Source organism: Diabrotica virgifera, chromosome 8 (assembly GCF_917563875.1).
Source record: "Diabrotica virgifera virgifera chromosome 8, PGI_DIABVI_V3a".
Classification (NCBI taxonomy): Eukaryota; Metazoa; Arthropoda; class Insecta; order Coleoptera; family Chrysomelidae; genus Diabrotica; species Diabrotica virgifera.
Window position 1 is genome coordinate 12,710,377 of NC_065450.1, and position 20,989 is coordinate 12,731,365.

General features: G+C 32.5%; 2 protein-coding genes across 3 annotated transcripts in view; both read right to left on the bottom strand.

Annotated features, from left to right (window-relative positions):
* The window catches only part of LOC126889564 (uncharacterized), a 110,267-nt gene that overhangs the window by 79,103 nt on the left and 10,175 nt on the right, over positions 1 to 20,989 (bottom strand). The window lies entirely within an intron of this gene.
* Positions 367 to 951, bottom strand: LOC126889493 (uncharacterized). The gene has a single exon (XM_050657828.1). The coding sequence runs from the start codon at positions 949 to 951 to the stop codon at positions 367 to 369; it is 585 nt and encodes a 194-aa protein (XP_050513785.1).

The following is a 20,989-nucleotide window of genomic DNA, read 5'->3' on the forward strand; positions in this document are numbered from 1 at the left end:
TACTGTGTATGTCCTATGGCTGCTTGCGTACCACCTTAATAATCGTCGCGTACCACTGGTGGTACGCGTACCACAGTTAGGGAATCGTTGCTCTAAATGAATTACCCTTTAGTTGCGAAAATGCAGTACTATATTAACGAACAATAAATAGGTATATAAATATTTACCTTAAAACGAAACAGCATATTAGCATTATGGCAGTCACCATGAATAATTACTTTCTCATCTGAGCTAACACCGGCGGCTTCAAAATAACGATTAAACATGCACTTTTGGCTATTATACTTTTCAAATCTGACCGATAAGTCTTCTCTTCCTGCTTCTTTTAATGTATCGACTATAGCAATAAGAGTGGTTTAAAATTAGTCAGTGATTTTTCTGACTTATCAAAGGATGCAATTCTTCAGAAATCATTTTAAATTGTTCTGGATTTTGATCTCTCATTGCAAATCCTAAAGCGTGTAGTTTAGCGTAAGATTGTAAACACAATTTGATTTGATTAGAGTTCAGCGGTTTTTCTGTTTGGTGCAGCACGTAACCTTTCCTTTTAAGATTTTCTAAGACCACAACGTTATTCTCGCCCTCCAAAAAGGCTTCGTGGCACTTTGGAACTATACAAAGGTCACCTTGCAGAATTTTATTTTTGTAAAACTTTTGATATGCTTGAATGACGGTACCATAAAAGTATACTTCCCTCCTACAGAATTCGTGCATTACAGAAATTCGTTTTTGGACTAACGGATTCTGATTGTTGCGTTTTAGGGCTATAAATAGAGTTTTATCGTCTGTAACCATACCTTCACTGGACTGAAGTTCAACTTTTGCAAAAATAAATTCTCCAGCGTAACCTTTCAATTTCTGGGTCGTGTTTTCTATGGTGATGATACAATTTTCAGTACCTACGGATTGTTGTATCCAAGACTTTACTTCCTCTGTAAGAATGTATTGCATTTTGCACTATCCAGAAAAACTATTTTACTTACTATAACTTGCACAGTTTTAATATAAAATACTTTTCAAACAATAAAATGTTATGGTTTCGTATTTATAGTTTCAAGCTAATCATAATGTAACTAAAGTATAATTCAATAAGCGATGCAGGTCATATAAACAACGATAAATTTAACAGAAAATTCCACACCTGTAATTTTGAACCAATCAAAATACGTTATTTTGACAGATCACCATGGCAACGGAGGTATTTTATCGGAAATTTTTTGCTCGTGGGATACCCAACAGCGAATTATAGTGGAAATTTTTTGACGTTTACAATAACAGAACATTTTTGACCGACTGGTTTTTATTTGTTTACATAATTTAGTTTTGATTCATTTTCTATCACTTGTAGTTACTCAAAACTTATGTAAAATTGAAGAATATACTATTTTCTATCTTGAAATTGTATTCCCATGCAACTACAATGAGTAGAAATTACGAATTTGAAAGCCTAAATAATTGCTGACAAAGCTATGACGCGCTATTAATCTGTTCATGCAGCTTTGGATTTTCAAATGCAAATTTGGTGTGGAATTTTCTTACCGAATACCACGCGAAGTCAAATTAATATCCGGAAATTTCTTTTTTGATCATGAATATTTTTAGAAAATTTCCCTCGTCTGCGACTCGGGAAATTTTCAAAATATTCATGATCTCAAAAAAATTTCCGGAAATAATTTGACCTCTAGTGGTATTACTAGTGATAATTGTTAAAGATGTTCCAAATGAGTCTACTCGTTCCGATAAGTAACAGTATAATTATGACACTTTATTAATTTTTTTCTTTTCTCATCTATTAATGTTTATTGCATAGTAAATAAATTATTGTTATCACTGAATACATAGTAAGTGAAAAAATGATCCGATTTATAAAATTAATGAATATTTTATGCGTACATGCCAGTAACAGTTCTTCAAGAATATTAAAAAACTAACCGAAATGTCCATCTTTATTTCGTTACTGCCGACGTCGTCGGCAGCACATACAGGTTCGGACAAGATTTAAGTAGGTATTTATATTTCGGTATTAAAATTTTGTAATTTGAATCGATTTGTTAGTAAATTTTTAGTCGTCTTGATGCTTAAAGGACAATAAATTATATTTATGCTGTTAATGTTGAATTAGCAATTATTTGTTGTGCGATTTAAAACTATTTAACCTTTAACTACCCGCACATCAAATTATAACATAACTACACGCGTGGCGTACTTTGTACGCCACAAGAAAATACACTTAAAAACAACGGATTTGTTAATTTTTTTTTTTAAATAATACACTTAGTTGTTTGTTATAAACCTTATTCGATCTCAGTGAATACTTGGGAGTTCCTTCTCAGTAAGCCAATTGGGATTTATAACTGGAATCATGGAATAACTGGATTCCATGATAAATAAAATTACTAATAAAAAATTTTTTGAAATGTGATTTTTTACAGGAGAAAAAGTATTGTTTATAAAGAAAAATATATTTTGTGCCATAGCTACTAAAAAAAATTGGAATATGTACTTATATTACTACTTATATTAATATAATCGTGGCGTATATTGTCCGCCACCGGAAACAACAAATAATAAACTGTAAATTACGATCTTCCCAGAAAGCCGATTGTAACGAAACTAAAACCAAATTGTAAAGCACATTCCAGTGATAGGTTAGAGAGATAAACAAGGTCAAAAATTAAATTTTTAAATATATTTGCAGTAGAATTCTTATATCTGGCGTACAAAGTACGCCAGCGCGTGTAGTTAAAGGTTAAATATATATTTTTATTTGTATAACGACCCTATCTATACGTCATTGTGATTACTCTAACAGTAACCACGTATTGTTTCAATAACAGATATTGAAACCAAAAATGTCATCCACTGATTCTGCTGATGAATTGGTTGAAAATACATGGAGTCCTCCTCGAAAACGAAGTAAAAGAAGCCCTCTAAGGCAGGCCGCACATCAAAGAAACATGAAACGTAAATCACGTTTCATGGAAATAAAACACTGCTAAATAAATAAACGTCCGTCCATTTATGAAATTCTCTAAAAATAAAAATGTTTTATGAGCATTAATCACATTCGTTTCATTAGTAGGCGGACTTCAAGATTTGTTTAGCCGTGTTTTATTTTCAGGAAACGTGTTTACGTTTCATGTTTCACGTTTTACGTTTCATGTTTCGTTTGTGTACCTTAGCGTTGAAGTTAAAGAAATAATTTTAAATGTTTTTAAATGTGAAAGACAAGAAAATCTCGGGTTAGTGGTTGAAGATATTGTGAAAAAAGTGGCCAATAAAGTTGAAGTTTGTGATAGAAGTGTGTTTACGGTGATTAAGGAATACAAAACGAATCATCAATTCGCTGGACCAAAAGTATGTCTGACCCGGTAAAAGAAGTTTAACAAAAGTGATGATTTTGACAAAAATGTCATTAGAAGACTGGTTCATAAATTTTTTATGAGCAACGCAATACCCACCGTTGATAAGGTTTTAAAGAAGGTGAACGATGACCCTGATTTGCCAAATTTTTCGAAAACCACGTTTTACCGAATATTGAAAAAAACTTAATTTTAAATATAATAGGGGAAGAAACGCTCTTTTAATAACATGTTCATTATTCATTCTTGGGTTTTTCGCCCTGTATAAATGGCCCTATTATCGGATATCAATTAAAACAATCAGGTACTTTGTCGAGCGCTTTTGAAAATTTAAAATATAAATTTTGTATTTTATAACATAATATTATATTCTGACTAAACAAAAAGATAATCCTAAATGCGGCCCTGTTGAGGCCTACACGTGGTAATGTTTACATCGCCCTGCATCGCTTATTGAATTATACTTTAGACCAAATTGCATACTATTTTCTTAATTTATATAAAATTATTTAATTGTTTTACACACAAATAAATTATTAAAAGCTGCTTGATGTACACCTTTGAATAGACAATCAAATAACTAAGCAAATTAAAATCAAAATATATAAATTTGCCAAATTACTAGCATCTTGGATATAAATAGACGTGAAGGTTGAGTTAGAGCAAAATCTGTGTTGATGCTATTATATATTCAGTGTTCATTTGTTCATACAGTCGAACGCTAAGTGGAATAGATACAAAGCAAAAATATTTCTACATTACAGTCCGTACAATCGTTGGTACAAATGAGTTCTGTCTAGCGGCTGACCCACTACCTTGTACCGTGTAATTTGTTTTGCCTATATGAACTTGAATCGGCGAAACGGGCATATAAAGAATAAAGTTTTACTGTATTAACCACTTTAAATAGTCAACTATTTTTAATGGGAATAAGCCACAATTTTACCAAAAAAATGATTTTTTTAACGTTTCGAAGCCCAAATCGGGTTTGGTTGTCAAAATACAAAATACTACAAAAATAAACAAAAATGTTGTTGCTAAGTAAAAAAATTCTTCTAATAATTTATTTAATCTGACTCATTTATATTGACAATTCAGACGTATATTATACATTTTAAAGTAGAAGACATTAAAATGATATCGCCAATACTTATGAGTTGCGTTCCTGGGACGACTTTACTAAAAGATAGTTCATTCGATTACATGAAATCAATCCCAACTCAAGAATATCCGTCACAAAAAAATCATAGCATATGATCTGTCTTTAAAAAGACAACCAAATGCAACGATGACAGTAAAATTCTCGCGTTAGAGATTCCATAGTAAATCACGAGGGAAAACCAGGAAAAACCTCGTGATACTATCCCGACATCGTAAGTATTTGGTCTTACATTTAATTTACTTTCAAAAACTAATACCAAATTCTGACGTTAATATGTTTAAATTCTAAATAATATTAATAATACATAGATATAAAATAAGTAATACTAAAATATAAAGTTTGTACTAACTCGATATGTTATTGACTTACTAATCATGGAATTTTCTTGCTATTGACTTCCTCTTTCAGTATGGGTAACCACATCCTACTGCATTCTACCGAGGAATTTGCGACACAGTTGGTTTCATTTAGCATAATTTATTATTAAGAACATAGAGAATTTCATATAAATTAGAAGTTACAAAATTAAACCAACCTGAATTAATAGAAAATGAGTTGTAGAACACATAAGTTAGTTATGTTAATTATGCTAAATGAAACCAATTGTCTCGCAAATACCTCGGTAGAATGCAGTATGATGTGGTTACCCATACTGAAAGAGGAAGTCAATAGAAAGAAAATTTCACGTTTAGTAAGTCAATAACATATCGAGTTAGTACAAATTTTATATTTTAGTTTTACTTATTTTATATCTATGTATTATTAATATTATTTATAATTTAAACATATTAAAATCAGAATTTGGTATTAGTTTTTTGAAAGTAAATTAAATGTAAGACCAAATACTTACGATGTCGGGATAGTATCACGAGGTTTTTTCCTGGTTTTCACTCGTGATTTACTATGGAATCTCTAACGCGAGTTTTACTGTCATCATTGCATTTGGTTGTCTTTTTAAAGACAGATCAATTGCTATGATTTTTTTGTGACGGATATTCTTGAGTTGGGATTGATTTCATGTAATCGGATGAACTATCTTTTAGTAAAGTCGTCCCAGGAACGCAACTCATAAATATTGGCGATATCATTTTAAAGTCTTCTACTTTATAATGTATAATATACGTCTGAATTGCCAATATAAATGAGTCAGATTAAATAAATTATTACAAGAATTTTTTTACTTAGCAACAACATTTTTGTTTATTTTTGTAGTATTTTGTATTTTGACAACGAAACCCGATTTGGGCTTCAAAACGCTAATAAAATCATTTTTTTGGTAAAATTGTGGCTTATTCCCATTAAAAATAGTTGACTATAAAAATGCCACAAGGAAATAGCTTCAGAACAAAACCACTTTAAAAATTCATATTGTAAGGCATGAATGAATTAAATATGTAGTACCTTTTTTGTAGATGTATTTAAAAATGAAACTGAAAAGTTATTACTATAAAGAGTGATATGGATATGTAGGTACCTATACTGTGGGTATATGCTTGACAAAAATTAAATAACGATTAGATATAAAACAAGCTGAAAATGCGAGCATTATTATAACGATAACTTTATTTATTTACGTATTTTAATTCATAATATGGAAAATTGCTATTATGAAAAGTAGTTCAGAATTAATAATTATGTTTTAATGTGCAATTATATCATTCTAATTTAAATGTTATGAACTATAAAGGCAGTTCACTCTTGATCGAAACTCATATTTTTTATACACCTCGTATAAAATTAATAAAATTTTACATATGATGGTTGCATCATAAATCTTAGAACATGAAGAGCTTTTTATGAAGAATAACTTTTCTTCGTCAAATTAAAAATAAAAGAGTTATAAATGAAAATGTTGCTGGTATCCATAATTTGAGAAAAATCTTAAAATATTTTTTTCCATTAGAAAGATGTAATTGCACATATCAGACCATAATTGTTTATACCAAACAATATTCTTTCATATACTGTCGGTTCGCTAAATTCAGACACAACTGGTTAGTGATTTTAGTCAATAATTTTGCCAATTTGGCAAAAAAATAATTACTAATTAGCTAATAATTACTAAATAATTAGTAATTTTGTCAATTTTGGCAAAATTAGCAAAAACAAAAAAATTACCTACTAAAATCACTAGCCAGTTGTGTCGAGTTAAGCGAACCGGCCATATTTTAATTTCATAGCAAATGGAACAGTCCATTTATCCTAAAGGGGAGGCCGCATACTCGTATAAACCTTTTGAAGCTGTTAATAAATTATTGCTTTTAAAATACACTCAAATTGTATTTTTGAACATCTTATTTATTTTATATAATAACTAAATTCACTATCAAATGTCATTAATGTTTTATTAATACTTAATTTAAAATTTAGTTTGACATTCACGAAGTGTCAAACTCAAATGTAAATAAGTAAAATTTAATAAAAAACTTTGGTCTTGGTAAAAGGTATATTATTTTAAAAAGCCCTATAGGGCTACAAACATCGAACAGAATTTCTAGCCTATAGGGCTTTTTAAAATAATATACCTTTTACCAAGACCAAAGTTTTTTATTAAATTTTACTTCATCGGCTACTAGGGCTACAAACATCGAACAGAAATTCTGTTGGATGTTTGTAGCCCTATAGGGCTTTTTAAAATAATATACCTTTTACCAAGACCAAAGTTTTTTATTAAATTTTACTTGTAATTAATGGTATACAGCCAGCTACAGGAAATTCTTCCTAGTGGAAATGTAAATAACTTAAGTATTATGCTTTGCTTAACAAATCGAGATTAAAAAACTAGCCTACTTAATAGCAACGATTTCAGCTGGACGTGTAGTGTGCCGGAAGAAAATAACCCGATTGTGACGTCACATTTTACATTTTGGGGTCGATTATCTCGAAGACGGTTAGAAATATCGAAATGTCGTTTTCAGATTTGGATTCAGAAGAAAAAACTACATAAGAATCCATCGATAAATCTGTTCTGAGTATTGCAGGAGCGGCAACGCAATAACACACAGACTTTTGCGAATTTATAAACGAAATGTTTTCGTTGAAAATCACAAATTTTATTACATTTGAGAAAGTTTTTGGGTAATTTTTTTTAACATGCACTCTTTTTGCACATTTCATATGTTTAACTTGGTATCAGAGCTGATGGGAAGTATTTCAAAATTTAAATGCTTTGTTTTAAGTAGGTATTTAAAACTTTGGACTTGAGTAAGTATTTAACTGCTAAGTATTTAAATACTCTATAATTATAAATAAGTACTTGGAATTTAAATGCTCTAAAGTCCAAAGTTAATACCAACATCATTTAAATCTACGCTCCAACATCAGAAAAGCCAGAGGAGGACATCAAGGGGTTATACGCATTTATACAAAAAGCACTAAAATATACCAAGAAGAACGAGCTTACCATCATCATGGGTGATTTCAATGCCAAAGTCGGTAAAAATAGAATTGAAGACATTGTCGGACAACACAGCTTAGGCGAAAAAAACGAAAGGGGAGACCGATTTATCCAATTTTGCCGGGAAGAAGATTTAACTATTGCTAACACGTGGTTTAGACTTCCCCCGAGACGACTTTACACATGGAAATCACCTGCAGATACAGCCAACAATATCATCAGAAACCAGATAGACTTTATTCTCATTAACAAAAGGTTCAAGAACAGCTTGACTTCGGTGAAGACCTACCTAGGAGCAGACGTCTCATCGGACCACAACCCATTAGTGGGCCAGGTAGAACTCACACTAAAGAAACTCATCAAAAGTAAACCTAAACAGAACCTGGATTATGACACTCTAAAAGACCCCGTAGTTCGTCAGAACATAAGGGATGTAATGAGAGTAAAACTAGAAACCGCTAAACGACAAGAACAGAGTGTAGAACAAAAATGGAGTTATATCAAAGACGTCGTGCTGAATGCGGGAAAAGAACATCTGGGAAAGAAAACTAGAGTAAAAAATAAAGAATGGATGACTGATAACATTCTGCAGATGATGGATCAAAGGAGATTAATGAAGAACAGGGACGCGAAGAAATACCAAGAAATCAACCAAACAATTAAAAAAGAAATACGAAGAGCCAAGGAGACATGGATGCAAGAAAAATGTAAATTAATCGAGGAGCTCCAAGTAAAACACGATCATATAAATATTCACCGAAAGATTCGAGAAGCCACTGGTCAATACAAGAGGAGAAACACACACCTCCTCATAAACAAAGACGGGAACCTGGCGACGACAGTTAAGGAGAAGCTGGTGACCTGGAAAATGTACATCGAAGAACTCTTCTGGGACTACCGAGGCAACCTCCCAGAAATAAATTGCATGACAGGGCCGTCAATACTAGAAAGCGAGGTGAAAGCGGCTTTAAAACAGTCTAAGAATGGTAAAGCCACAGGTCCGGACGAAATACCCGTCGAACTTATTAAGGTGATGAGTGAAGTAAGCACGAAGGAGTTAACTGAACTGTTCAACGCCATATACGACTCAGGTAATATCCCAGAGGAATGGCTCTTGTCAACGTTTGTAACAATACCAAAAAAAAAACGATCTGCGAAAACGTGCGAAGATTTCCGGACTATCAGCCTTATGAGTCATGCACTTAAGATTTTTCTTAAAATCATACATGCCAGAATTTACAAGAAATGCGAGGAAAATGTCGGTGAAATGCAATTTGGATTCCGTGATTCCATGGGTACACGTGAAGCACTTTTCACCTTACAAGTTCTACTTCAGAGATGCCGCGATGTTAGTTGTGACGTCTATGCTTGTTTTATTGACTACGCCAAGGCATTTGATCGTTGCCAGCACCAGAAGATGGTCACCGCCCTACAAAGAGTAGGATTAGATGAGAAGGACATTCGGATCATCATGAATTTATACTGGAACCAGCGTGCTCAAGTCAAGGTCGAAGACCAGTTGACCGACCAAGTGAAGATCATGCGAGGAGTAAGGCAGGGCTGTGTGCTCTTGCCGACTCTTTTCAATATATACTCTGAGGAAATTTTTACTGAAGCCCTCACAAACCTAGAGATGGGAATCCGAGTGAATGGTGAATACATCAATAATATCCGCTACGCCGATGACACTGTATTACTAGCAACCAGCTTAAATGATCTACAGGCCTTACTAGACCGTGTGAGAACTGTGAGCGTAACATACGGACTGAACCTTAATATTAAGAAAACTAAATTCATGGTTGTCAGCCGTGTAAATTTAGATCCCGGGGCACTAATGGCAGATAGCGAAGAGATCCAGAGAGTCGACAGATTCACTTACCTCGGAACTACCCTCAACTCACAATGGGACCACGCTCAAGAGATTAGATCCAGAATTGAAATGGCACGGTCTACATTTATCAAGCTGAGATCCTTCCTGTGCTGCGTTGATCTCAGTTTGGGAACCAAGATGCGACACTGACGCAAGCCACTGAAAAGCGGATTGAAGTCTTTGAGATGTGGATCTACAGGAGGATACTAAAAATATCTTATGTGGACCATGTCACCAACATTGAGGTCCTACAGCGCATGACAAAAGAAAAAGAAGTGCTTAATTTAGTAAAACAACGTAAGCTTGAGTACCTTGGCCACGTGATGCGGAACGAAGAAAAATATCGAGTTCTTCAACTAGTCATGCAGGGCAAAATATTTGGCAGGAGAGGACCGGGACGCCGTCGTATCTCGTGGTTGAAAAACCTCCGACAATGGTTTGGGATAACCTCCGCGGAGCTGTTTTGCAGAGCAGTCAACAAAACAATGATAGCCTTGATGATCGCCAACATCCGGACCGGATAAGGCACTGAAGAAGAAGAAGAAAGTCCAAAGTATTTAAATACCTAGAAATAAGTATTTAAATTTTGAAAAACGGCCTTAGCTCCGATACCAAGTTAAAAATAAATATGAAATGTACAAAAAGGGTGAATCATTAAGAAAAAAATTTAGCCAAGAATTTGGGTACATTTTTTGTATTTACCTAAATACTTGGTATTTAATATACTGAGATATTTTGGACATATAACTAGAAAAAGAGAAGGCATGGAACGAATGATAGTTGAAGGCAACGTAGAGGGCAGAAGATCCAGAGTAAGATCTCCATTACGATGGTCGGACCAAATAAGGGACATGACTGGCTACTCGTTCTCCGAAGCAAAACAACACGCACATGAGAAAGAGGATTGAGAGGACATCTACAAAAAATATACTACATATTTGATTCAGTCATGCCTTACAATTGGAATTTTTAAGTGATTAATACAGCAAAACTTTATTATTTATATGCCCATTTCGCCGACTTAAGTTCATATAGGAGACCCAAATTGCACGGCACACAGTAGTGGGTCAGTCGCTAGTCAATATGTAGATACCGCTGCACATCATCCGCGTCCTAGCACGTAACGTCACATGATACCAACACGAAACATTTAAGTGGTAGATGTGTTCCTTTTTAGAATCGTTTAGCTGAGTACACTGGAATTACAGCTACTAAACCACATTCAAATAGCAAATTCCCAACTGTAAACAAACGAACTTGTTACTATTCGCCGTCTCATTCGTCAAGAGGCTGTTAAATGTAATTTATTGCCCTAAACGAAGCGGATTCTCATTTTACAGGTCCAAACTGGTCAGTCTGCAAATTCAAATTGTAGGTAGCGTGTTGGTGTTTAAGATACACTTCAGGACGACCCTGTTTAGCTTCCATGCGCGTTTGTTTACAGTTGGAAATCTGTAAAATGAATGGACTTTAGACATGTTTTATTATATACACGTAGAAATAATATTGGAAGATTTCTAATAATGTAAATTTAAAGAAATATACCGTAACTTGCTTAATTTAATTTGTATAAGTGGAATATAAAGTGTTTTTATAAAGCACACTTGCTCGGATTACACTCTAACTGCGATAGAACAAAGGTGACATGTTGGCATAAATTAGTACCATTTATTTGACAGATGCGGTATTAGCATTACAGATTTTTTATTCTTTACTCTAAGTATTTGTTTTTTCTTGTTTTTATTATTTACTCTAACGTAAGATTATAACTTAATTCTTGTTTTCTATTTCTAATGCTTTTATTTATTTAAATTGAATATTAATTTACTTTGAATAAAAATAAATTTCGACTAAGAGTCAGGATTCTGTTAACCGAGATACGATAGTACCAAGCGGCGCCGCTAGGAGGAGCACTCCATCAATGCGTCTCAGAATACTTTAACGAAACGTGGTCATTTTGTACTCTAAACCGAGTAAGGTATGAAAAAGAAAAGAAAATAATCGTTTTCGTTTTGGACAACAACAAAACGAAAACGATTATTTTCTTTTCTTTTTCATACCTTACTCGGTTTAGAGTACAAAATGACCACGTTTCGTTAAAGTATTCTGAGACGCATTGATGGAGTGCTCCTCCTAGCGGCGCCGCTTGGTACTATCGTATCTCGGTTAACAGAATCCTGACTCGTAGTCGAAATTTATTTTTATTCATTTTGTCATTCCCCGTTAGAGGACAGTCTAACCACACTCTGCTGCAGATATTTTAATATATGCAGTTCTTCTTCGTTTCGAGATGATTCAATTCAGTCTACTTGCATAGCTTCTTTGATAAGGGGTAGGGACCCCGAAACACGGTGTCAGAGGATGGCAAGAGACTCGAATTGAATCAAAACGAAAACGATTATTTTCTTTTCTTAATTTGTTTTGTTGTATAATCCACTTCGCAATCATTATGTGATATATTTGATTCAATGTGAATTCAAGAATTGTTTGTAATTGGGCCAAAAGGCCAACTTAGATCTCTAACGTAGATAATGGCATATGACATGCAACTGTAGGTATCTATATTGCACGGATTGTATGTACGCCTGTGTTGTTTATTCTTTACTTAAAATATTTATAACAAAGTATATTTATCACAAGTGTAGGGAACTACCGTAAGTGAAATATATTGTAGTAATTTATTGATAACTTTTATCTATAATATTTACTGATAACTTTTGCGAGACATTGACAATGAATATTCATTTAATTTTTTTATCCAAATAGTTAAATAGTATTTATCGTAATAGTGTATACAAATATAATACTCATAGATTAGATAATAAATATTTGTTCGTTTTTTCTAAAATGTGTTCGATATAAATTGAAACAAAATAACAAAAGATCAAATAAAGAGTTTTGATTTATTTTTAATGCACATTAATCGACCGGCGCATTCGAAATGCTTCCCAAAAGTGCATAAACATAATACAATATAAGGGCCAGATGATGTTGCTCGGGTGTTTCTGGGGTCACTGAACATGACTACGCCATCAGAACCGATCCACAGAGCACCCGATTCCCCGGATTACTGCTAAGCACGTCATCTTGGGTTCCGAGTGTTTTTGGCACTAAATTTATGCAAACAGATTAGTCGGGTATTTTTGCTATTTTTGTATACCCCCGAGTGCTCTGTTTGGGTCAATTTTGTGTCGGAAAGACTCGAAATTTCAGGAGATAACGTGAAAGCAGTCACTCCGGATGCAGATGCTCCGAGGGTCATTTCTGATGGCGTTCGAATTGATACTTAATAATCTAATTAACAATCTATAAAAGAAGATTATACAGGGTGTTTCATTGGCAAACGGAAATACTGAAATGGAAATTTTGCCCAGTTTTTGCTGGACCCATTACTTTAGAACCACCCTGTATATTTATCTGATATTTGGTACACATATGTCCCATTTACAACTAAAACCATTCTCTAATATAACCGGTATCTACGTCACCCTGGGAGCTAAGGGTGGTAGTACGTCAGGTTCTTTTCAATGTTAATTAGTTAAGGGAGAATGAAACATCTTACCTCGACGAACACGAAGTTTATTCTGATCATTGATTATGTTATTTGTAACAATCGAACTATGTTATTGGACTCATTCACGGGTTGCTTATTTAGCACCCATGGCTCAATATTTAGAACACCTAATATTTAAATAAACAATGAAGATAAATGTTAGTCGATATTACACAATCTTAACCCAGTTCAATAATGGACATTTTAATATTAATTCATCTTCTGATACTTATAAAAATCTTAATCTCATAATCTTATTCCAGGACAATTCAACTACTAATAACAAGAAAAATCCAGGTCTGTACTAAAAAAAATTATAAATTCATTGTGACCTTGAAACAACACCCTATATATTGAAATTTTCAAAATCTTTTTACATATTTGAAAAGAGCACAAAAAACTAAGTTTATTGGTTTGCTTAAATTTTTCAGCCAAACAATTTAATGACTTTAATTTTGAAATTATATTTTAATTTTTAAGAACTTTTAGATTAAAAAGCAGGTTATTATTAACTCTTAATAATAATTTTTTAAAGTTAATTAACAAATACTCATTTGATATTCAGAGCACAAACAACTGAGTTTATAGGTTCGCTTTAATTTTTTGTGCAGAACATTTTTAAAAACTAATAATTTTGAAATTAAATCTATTGAAATTTTTTATAACTCTTTTTTATAAACGAGAATTAAAATTAGGTACTTATTAGTATTAGGTACTTTTTATAATAAGTTAATGACTAAATACTCATTTTAAACATAATCAATAATCATTTAATACATTGAAACGACCCATTTACTAATCACAAGAAAAATCCAAGTCCGGGTTAACAAAAAAATATAAATTAATAGTCACCTCGAAAAAACACCCTGTCTATTGAAATTTCCAAAATCCGTTGGAACATTTGAAAAGAGCACAAAAACTAAGTTTATTGGCTTTAATTTTTTGCGCAGACAATTTAATAAAATTACTTTTGAAATTACGTGTATCCATGTTAGAGTTCTTAAAAATTTCGACATAATTTCAAAATAAAGTCATTAAATTTTCTTCGAAAAAAATTGAAGCGAACTATAAAGCTTAGTTTTTGTGCTCTTTTCAAATGTTTAAACGGACTTTGAAAATTTCAATATACAGGTTGTTGTTTCAAGGTCATTATTACTATATACTTTTTTGTTAATCCGGACCTGAATTTCTGTTGTGATTAGTATGTGGGTCATTCCAATGTCGTAAATAAACATCGATTATTTTTAAAATAAGTATTTAGTCATTAACTTTATTAATTTATTATGAAAAGTTACTAATACCTGCTTTTTAATCTCAGAGTTCTAAAAAAATTCAATAGGTTTAATTTCAAAATTTAAGACATTAAATTTTCTGCGGAAAGAATTAAAGTCACCCTATAAACTCAGTTTTTTGTGCTCTTTTCAAATGTGCAAACGAATTTTAAAAATTACAATATGCAGGGTGTTGTTTCACGGTCAAAATTATTTTATGTGTTTTGTTGATCCGGACCTGGATTTTTCTTGTGATTAGTAAATGGGTCGTTCTGATGTAGTAAATAAGTATTGATTATTTTTAAAATGAGTATTTGTTCATTAACTTTAATAATTTATTGTTAAAAGTTAATAATACCTGCTTTTTAATCTAAGAGTTCTTAAAAACTTCAATATAATTTCAAAATAAACGTCATTAAATTGTCTGGCCGCAAAATTTAAATGGACCATTAAACTTACTTTTTCGTGCTCTTTTCAAATATGCAAACGGATTTTAAAAATTTTAATATACAGGGTATTGTTTTAAGGTCACAATGAGGTTATAATTTTATTTTAGTCCGGACCTGGATTTTTCTTGTGATTAATAGTTGGATGGTTTGGACTGTAAATGAGACATAAGTGTACCAAATGTCAAGAAAATATACAGGGTGGTTTTAAAGTTATGGGTCCAGAAAGAAATGGGCAAAATCGAAAAAACACCCTGTAACTTAGTTATAAAAACCAGTGAGGCAATAAATGTGGTATATCTAGAACCGTCTCGGTGACCTCTATTCACCATTCAAGTATTTCCGTTTCCCAATGCAACACCCTGTACAGTGCTAGTCAAAAGTCCATACCCCCCTCGTATCTTTTGATCGGTTATACCTATAATAGTGAAATTTGGAGGGAGGAAATAAACGGAGGTAAGCTTCTTAACTAATCATGACAGGTGGCGTAATAGTGACAGATGACGTTACAGCGCCACTGTGACAGATAATTTTAAATGGGACTTTATGGCAAGTGATACCTCATTTTAAAGGTATTAAAAATACCTATTCAGTTATACTATTTTTTTTGGGTTTAAGTTGATTTTGATTTTGGTGAAAAAATTAAATAAACATAATATTGTACTTTCGCATTTAATTAATAAAAATTCAGATGTCCGCCTATGGGTTTTTTTGTCAAAAAGATAACGTTTTTCAATTATCTAGTAGTTTTTACGTCAACGTCAACCTTTTTGACAAGTAATCATTGGCGGAGTTTTGAATTTTTTTAATTAAATGCGAAACTACAATTTTATATTTATTTCATTTATTCATCAAATTTAGCTTAAGCTCAAACAAAATTAGGATGACTGAATAGGTATTTTCGATACCTTTCAAAAGAGGTATCACTTGCCATAAGGTCCCATTTAAAATTATCTGTCACAGTGACGCTGTAAAGTCATCTGTCACTGTTACGTCACCTGTCATGACTAGTTAAGAAGCTTACGTGCGTTTATTTCCTCCCTCTAAATTTCACTATTATAGCTATAACCGTTCAAAAGATACGAGGGGGGTACGGACTTTTGACTAGCACTGTATATATTATCCATCAAATATGCAAAATAAAGTACAGAACTATGCAGAAGTATATAGGGTGAGGCAGATAACTAGCCTATTAGAAATATCTCGAGAACCAAAGGCAACAGAATCATGAAAATTGGAATGTAGGGGTTTTGAAAGATGATCTATTAAATGAAAATATTTTAATCTCTTTGCAACTTCCGGTTATACCGGAAGTTGCTTATAACTTCGTTTTTTTAATAGGATACCCTGTATATTTTTACATTTTTGGATTCTCCTTAATATCTTCTTTCTTAAAATATGAAGTTTTGTAATATTATACAGGGTATTTTAAAAGATATTTACGTTTCTTTATTAATTTCGTAGCAATATTGACACCCTGTAGAATTGTAACAGTTTGACATTAAAAACTCTGCTTACGTTCAAGTGATTTTTAATATATTCTACTATTGTTAAGAATCATTAGTAGAGCTAATTTTTAAATTTTAGTATACAGGGTTGGTCGAAACTCGGAATGAATATTTTCTGAGTTTTCTTAAATGGGACACCCTGTATTTTAGTACTGTAATGAAATGATATTTCATGGTACTTTTTTATTTTATAAGTATTCCCTATACCTAATTGCTTTAATTTGTGAGCTATTGGTGATTCAAGCTAAACATTAATTGCAAAAAAAATACGTAAAATTTTTATAGGTTGGCCGTGAAAAAATTCAATCACAAATAATTTTTCAGAAATGAATACATATTAATCCAGACTAATCCTTAAAATTACCAATAATGGTTTAGCTGTCAAAATACCTGCGTAGTTAAAATTGTTGGTGCGATTAACAATTAAGCACAAATTAAAGCAGTTAGGTATAGGGAATGCTTAAGAAATAAAAAAGTACCATAAAATATTATTTCATTACAATACTAAAATACAGGGTGTTCGATTTAAGAAAACTCAGAAAATACTCATTCCGAGTTTCGACCAACCCTGTATACTAAAAATAAAAATTTAGCTATACTAATGATTCTTAACAATAGTAGACTACATTAAAAATCATTTGAACGTAAGTAGAGTTTTATATGTCAAACTACTACATTTCTACAGGGTGTGAATGTTGCTACGAAATTAATACAAAAACGTAATTATCTTTTAAAATACCCTATATAACATTACAAAACCTCATATTTTAAAAGAGAAGACATCAAATAAAATCCAAAAATGTAAAAATATACAGGGTGTCCCATTTAAAAAAACGAAGTTATAAGCAACTTCCGGTATAACCGGAAGTAGCAAATAGATGAAAATATTTTCATTAAATAGATGACTCTTCAAAACCCTATAATGGGATTTATCTCATTATTAAGATTTTCTAAAAATCCTTAACTTAACTAAAGTATTCGTTAGATATTTATTTATAAAACAATAAACATCACTTACATCTAGCGATGTGAAATTACGTGTAATTTCAGAAATTGTAAGTTACACGTGTAAAATTACCCAAAAATTACAAACCAGATGTAATTTATGTAACTTATGTAATTTATGTTCATTGTATTAAAAAATCAATTGTTTGCATTCATATTGAATATAATAAACACAAAGTAACTACATACTTATGAAATAAAGAAAAGTGGATAAGAAATACATACAAATAATAAAGAAATGAAAACATAGGTTCTTTAGTTTTGTTTTAAGCGGCTTTTATAAATCACAACTTCCTTTTTCGCAGACAACTGGAGACCTTCTTGTTATAAAACGTCGAAGTTTCAATTGTTTGCTCTTCCAATGAGCCTTGTGTAATTTTTTTTATCTCCGGCAAATCCAGAACTGCATCCTGAAATTAAATAGGAAAGTGTAAACATAGAGAGTAAAAATAATGGGTTTATAATATAATATATACAGATCTAACTACCTTGTTTTCGGCATCTGAAGTATCCTTCTCGACTTCCGTTTTTTTTTGGGGTTGTTCTGTGCCTTTACCCTGAAATTGATAATTTTGGAATATAAACAATAAATATGTATGTGTTTACACTAATTTACCGATTTCATTAAGACGTTTTCTAAAATGTTCACTTTGCTTTGTCTCAAAATGCGTGCTGGTCTCTGTTCCCTAGTTTCCATTCTTTGATCAATTTCATCATCGGTCATTGCAAAGTCAGCAAAATTAAAATCATCGTCGGAATTTCCATTTCCTGTTGTATTTGAATGCCATGATGATATTGTCTGAAAACATAAGATTTATAATTTTTTATTCGAAAACGGTGGAATGCATTGGAAAATCGGAAAAGAAGCAAACTGCATATATCACATGCACATATCACATATCTAAAAAATGCCTAAATTTAAAATTACCTCGTCTAATTCTTCCTCTTCGGAAATATGGTTTTCAATTACTTCTATCTCCTTCTGTAAGTTTCTACCTTCTATCGAAACGTTGTTCTGTACAGTCTCTTCTATAGGATATTGACTTTGTATGTGATGTTGTCGTGAACGTTTCAGCAATTTTGAATTATATTGTATATAATTTAAATTTGCTGCCCTTTGAGTTGTTAGGCGATTTCTTCTCTTCGTATGAATGCTGCTCTGGGAGCTAAAGCTTCTCTCTGTTGCCGCAGAAGTGCACGGCATTGTCAATATCCTGACTGCAACTTTGGAGAGGCATGAATGTCCACAAAATCCTTTCCACCATGTAACCAAAGAGACATTATCGAGTATGTTCCATAAAAATGTTTCGCCAAAAAAGTCTGTTTTAGCTAAATAGTTTCCTAAATCCTCAGTAATCTTTGACACTCCTTCATCACCAATCTCTATCGTGGTCGTGGTTGACATAGTAGTAATGTATTTCATCGCTTCAATCCTTTCGGCTGATGATAAATTTGCACCAACAGACCGAGGGTTTAGTAAGTCTGCGGCAAAATGGATCGGTTGAAGGGCGTATTCCTTCCTTGATATAAATTTATCCATCGCTTCTGTTTTTTCGCAATCCGTTAGTTTCACGCATTCTAAATGAGTAGATATGTTACTACCGATTTTCGCGAAAGTTTCACAAACCAAATGAATTGACGAAGAATCTCCTTCAAGACGTGTTATTGCTTCAGTAATTGGCTTAAGCAATTCAACAAGAGCGCTAGAATTTATCCAGAATCCTTCATCAAGTAAATTTGCTTTTGCGCTGCGTATTCTATCTTGAATTGTTTTATCTGGAGATATTGCTAGACGTTGTAGGACGGACTTGCATTTAGTCAGATCTTGAAGACATTTTACATGTGAACCCCATCTTGTTTTTACAGGTAGGCTAAGAGACACTCCACACTTCATCTCATTTCTTATTTCTGTGAATTGAGCTCTCAGTACTTGACACTGGTTAATAGTTTTAACGATATGTATAATATGTGACAAATGTGTCTCTATTGAAGATAATTTCAAAATATCGCTGCACAATAAATGTAATGTGTGCGCTAAACAGCCGTATGATACAAGATGGGGATACATCTCTTCACATTGTCTCACAGCCTTCCTCATATTCTTTGCGTTATCAGTCACAATAGCGAAAAATTTTTTAGGTCCATACTCCTCCAGAACTTCAACCATTAATTTTGTTATATATTCTGCGGTATGCTTCTCTGCTTTTGTTAGTACTGATTTGACAAATAACGGTTCGGGTGTTGTAACAATGAAATTAATTACACTTTCATTTCGCAAGTTGGACCAACCATCGCATTGCAATGATAAATTGTCAGCTTGCTTAATTTTATCATTAACTTGAACTTCAACTCGCTCGTACTCTTCGGTCAGGAGACGATTTGATAACATATATCTCGATGGTAAGGTGTATGAAGGTCTAATTTTTTTAAAAAACAATTTCCAATCTTCATTCTCGGTAATTGAATGTGGTGCTGAACTGGTGTAAATAGCTCTAGCAAGCAAAATATTCAATTCGTTATTTTGTTCGTGTGTCATTCGATCACAAAATGATTGTATTCTGTTGATTTTTGTGCAAACAGGTGTTTCCACATGAATGTTATCAGAAGCAGATGTTGATGCTGTGGAAACCGTTGATGATGTACAAGCAGCATCAGTGTTATCGTTATCCAATTTTGCCGATGTGATCTTTTTCATGGATGTTTCAAATGGAAATTTAGAGTGATTCCCCTTTGACTTTGGAGTTAAAATATTGAATTTAAGTTTTATCATATGCGGCACATAAGTGCATTGTTGAAGATGAGATTTCATTCTTGTAGCATTTTTTGCATGTACACTCTTGCAAAATTTACACCTCACATTTATGGTCTTTTGATTAGAAGAACCCGCAGGTAACACTTCAAAATAAAGCCAGATATCTGTCTTACGTTTCACCATGTTTTATGACCTAAAAAAAATATTCAGGTAGACTTAAACATTAAGAAGGGAAAAAACATTATTTTTCAAAGTATTTGATGGGCACGAGGGCATAAAAAATTGTTAGGCATCCTTAAATAGAAGAAAGATTAAAATTGAATCTGTGTAACAATTTAATGAAATTCGAATAAGCAGAATACTGGATCGGACAACTACATTATTTTGCCCTCAACGTTATCAAAATTTTTTATTTAGTAAGTTATGTCAGTGTAATTCAATTACACATGCTACATGCACAAGTACCCCGTTGCTCCTATCATTCTTATAGTTATTGTACAGTAAACTAATCTAAAAAATCGAATAAAACTTGGTAAACCGAATTCAGAATTAAGTACTGTAGCCACATATAAAATGACGCGCGTTAGATTTAACGTACAGTCGATATGCGATAGGCCCGCCCCTGTGTTTCCCAATCTAAGGTTGCTATGGACATCACCGGCA

Bases quoted from the DNA above. Each gene is read 5' to 3' on its own strand.
- LOC126889493 (XM_050657828.1), bottom strand. From the start codon at position 951: ATGCAATACATTCTTACAGAGGAAGTAAAGTCTTGGATACAACAATCC.